Source organism: Perkinsus marinus (assembly GCF_000006405.1).
Source record: "Perkinsus marinus ATCC 50983 genomic scaffold scf_1104296964914, whole genome shotgun sequence".
Lineage (NCBI taxonomy): Eukaryota > Perkinsozoa > Perkinsida > Perkinsidae > Perkinsus > Perkinsus marinus.
The window spans coordinates 1-1,356 of NW_003204509.1; the positions used below are offsets into that span (position 1 = coordinate 1).

General features: G+C 49.7%; 1 protein-coding gene across 1 annotated transcript; it reads left to right on the forward strand.

Moving 5' to 3' along the window:
• Window positions 1–337: 337 nt before the first annotated feature.
• Window positions 338–1,134, forward strand: Pmar_PMAR001001 (conserved hypothetical protein; the record flags this gene model as incomplete). Its single annotated transcript, XM_002769769.1, has 6 exons — window positions 338–412; window positions 461–550; window positions 596–727; window positions 770–941; window positions 994–1,080; window positions 1,106–1,134. The coding sequence occupies 6 exons, from the start codon at window positions 338–340 to the stop codon at window positions 1,132–1,134; spliced, it is 585 nt and encodes a 194-aa protein (XP_002769815.1).
• Between the last annotated feature and the right edge of the window lie 222 nt (window positions 1,135–1,356).

Consider the following 1,356-nt stretch of genomic DNA (forward strand, 5'->3'; position numbering starts at 1 on the left):
GCGTCGTGTTCAATATGGATACTCACCTGATACCGACCCTCATGGCGGACGGACCAACAAGTTCGTCACACGTGCAGATATCGAAAATCTTGCTCTCTTGCAGTTCTCTAACGGATCGATCAGTCGTGGAAATGTGCGAATTGATTTGGTCGAACTACACTCACAAGAGCTTACTATGCATTAACTACTAGGCTCGTATGACGCCTTCTTACAATGCTCATCGAGCCAGCTTGGAATAGGTTCAGCTGAACCGAAACAATGGCTCGCTGAGACCCAGGTTCGAATCACCCTCGCGGTATCTTCGAGTTGTGCAGTTTTCCAGTGGATCGTTCGTTCGATGTCTTCTCTCAAGAAGAGCGTCATGGGCATTTTCGACCGCTGGAAAGCTTCCACATGCAAGGCTAACCTGCAGGTGGAATCATCTCGCCTTTCCTGCCCTATGATGATTGGTCTTTTTCAGCTGGCGGGCAAACGGTGCACACTACAGCGGAACAAAGTGATAAAGTCTCAGCGGGTGGCCGAGCGTGAGATAGCGGAGATGCTCCGACAGGTAGTATGATTGGATGTGAATCCCCTTATCGTGGTGGCTCTATAGGGGCGAGAGGAAAAGGCTCGGATCAAGGCTGAGCAGTTGATCGCTAATCAGAAATTAGAGAGCGCCTATGATATCCTGGAAACGCACTGTGAGCTGCTTTATACGAGAATCCAATACATTGATCAGTCGAAGGTGATAGTAGACTAGAGAGTGTTGTTATGATGCGTTTTAAAGGAATGCCCGCCCGACCTTATCTGTCCGGTCGCCACGTTAATCTATGCGGAGAAGCGGTTGACGGTTCCAGAGATGGCCAATTGTGTGAGGCAATTCGACTTGAAATACGGTCGTACTTGGTGCCAACAACATATAGATAATTCCACTCAAGATGTAGCTCCAAAGCTTGTGGGTAATATGAGAAGACGATGTGAGGGAATTATGGTATGGTATGTTCTTTCTAGGCCTTCTGACCATAGCACCGCCGAGCGAGAATATGGTGCTAGATGCATTAGAAGAGATAGCCACCAAGTTTGATGTGAGCCAGATGTGTTGCTGCCTGGAAACCTTTTTCAGGTGGAATGGGAGCGTCCGCCAAGTATTGAGGAGAAGTTAGCTGCGGCTCCTGGAACGTTGAATGTCTCGGTCTTGCCTCCCTCCCCGATATCAACGACCCCGCTCGCGAATATTACGCAGAATCAACAGCAGGTCTCTCCTAGTGCGAGTGAACCTACTGGTAAGGCCGCAGGTCGATTGGCGGAGCGAAGCTATGGGAGTTGTCAGTTTTACCGGAGTCGGCTTCGAGCCCGGAAAAGGACACTAGCGGT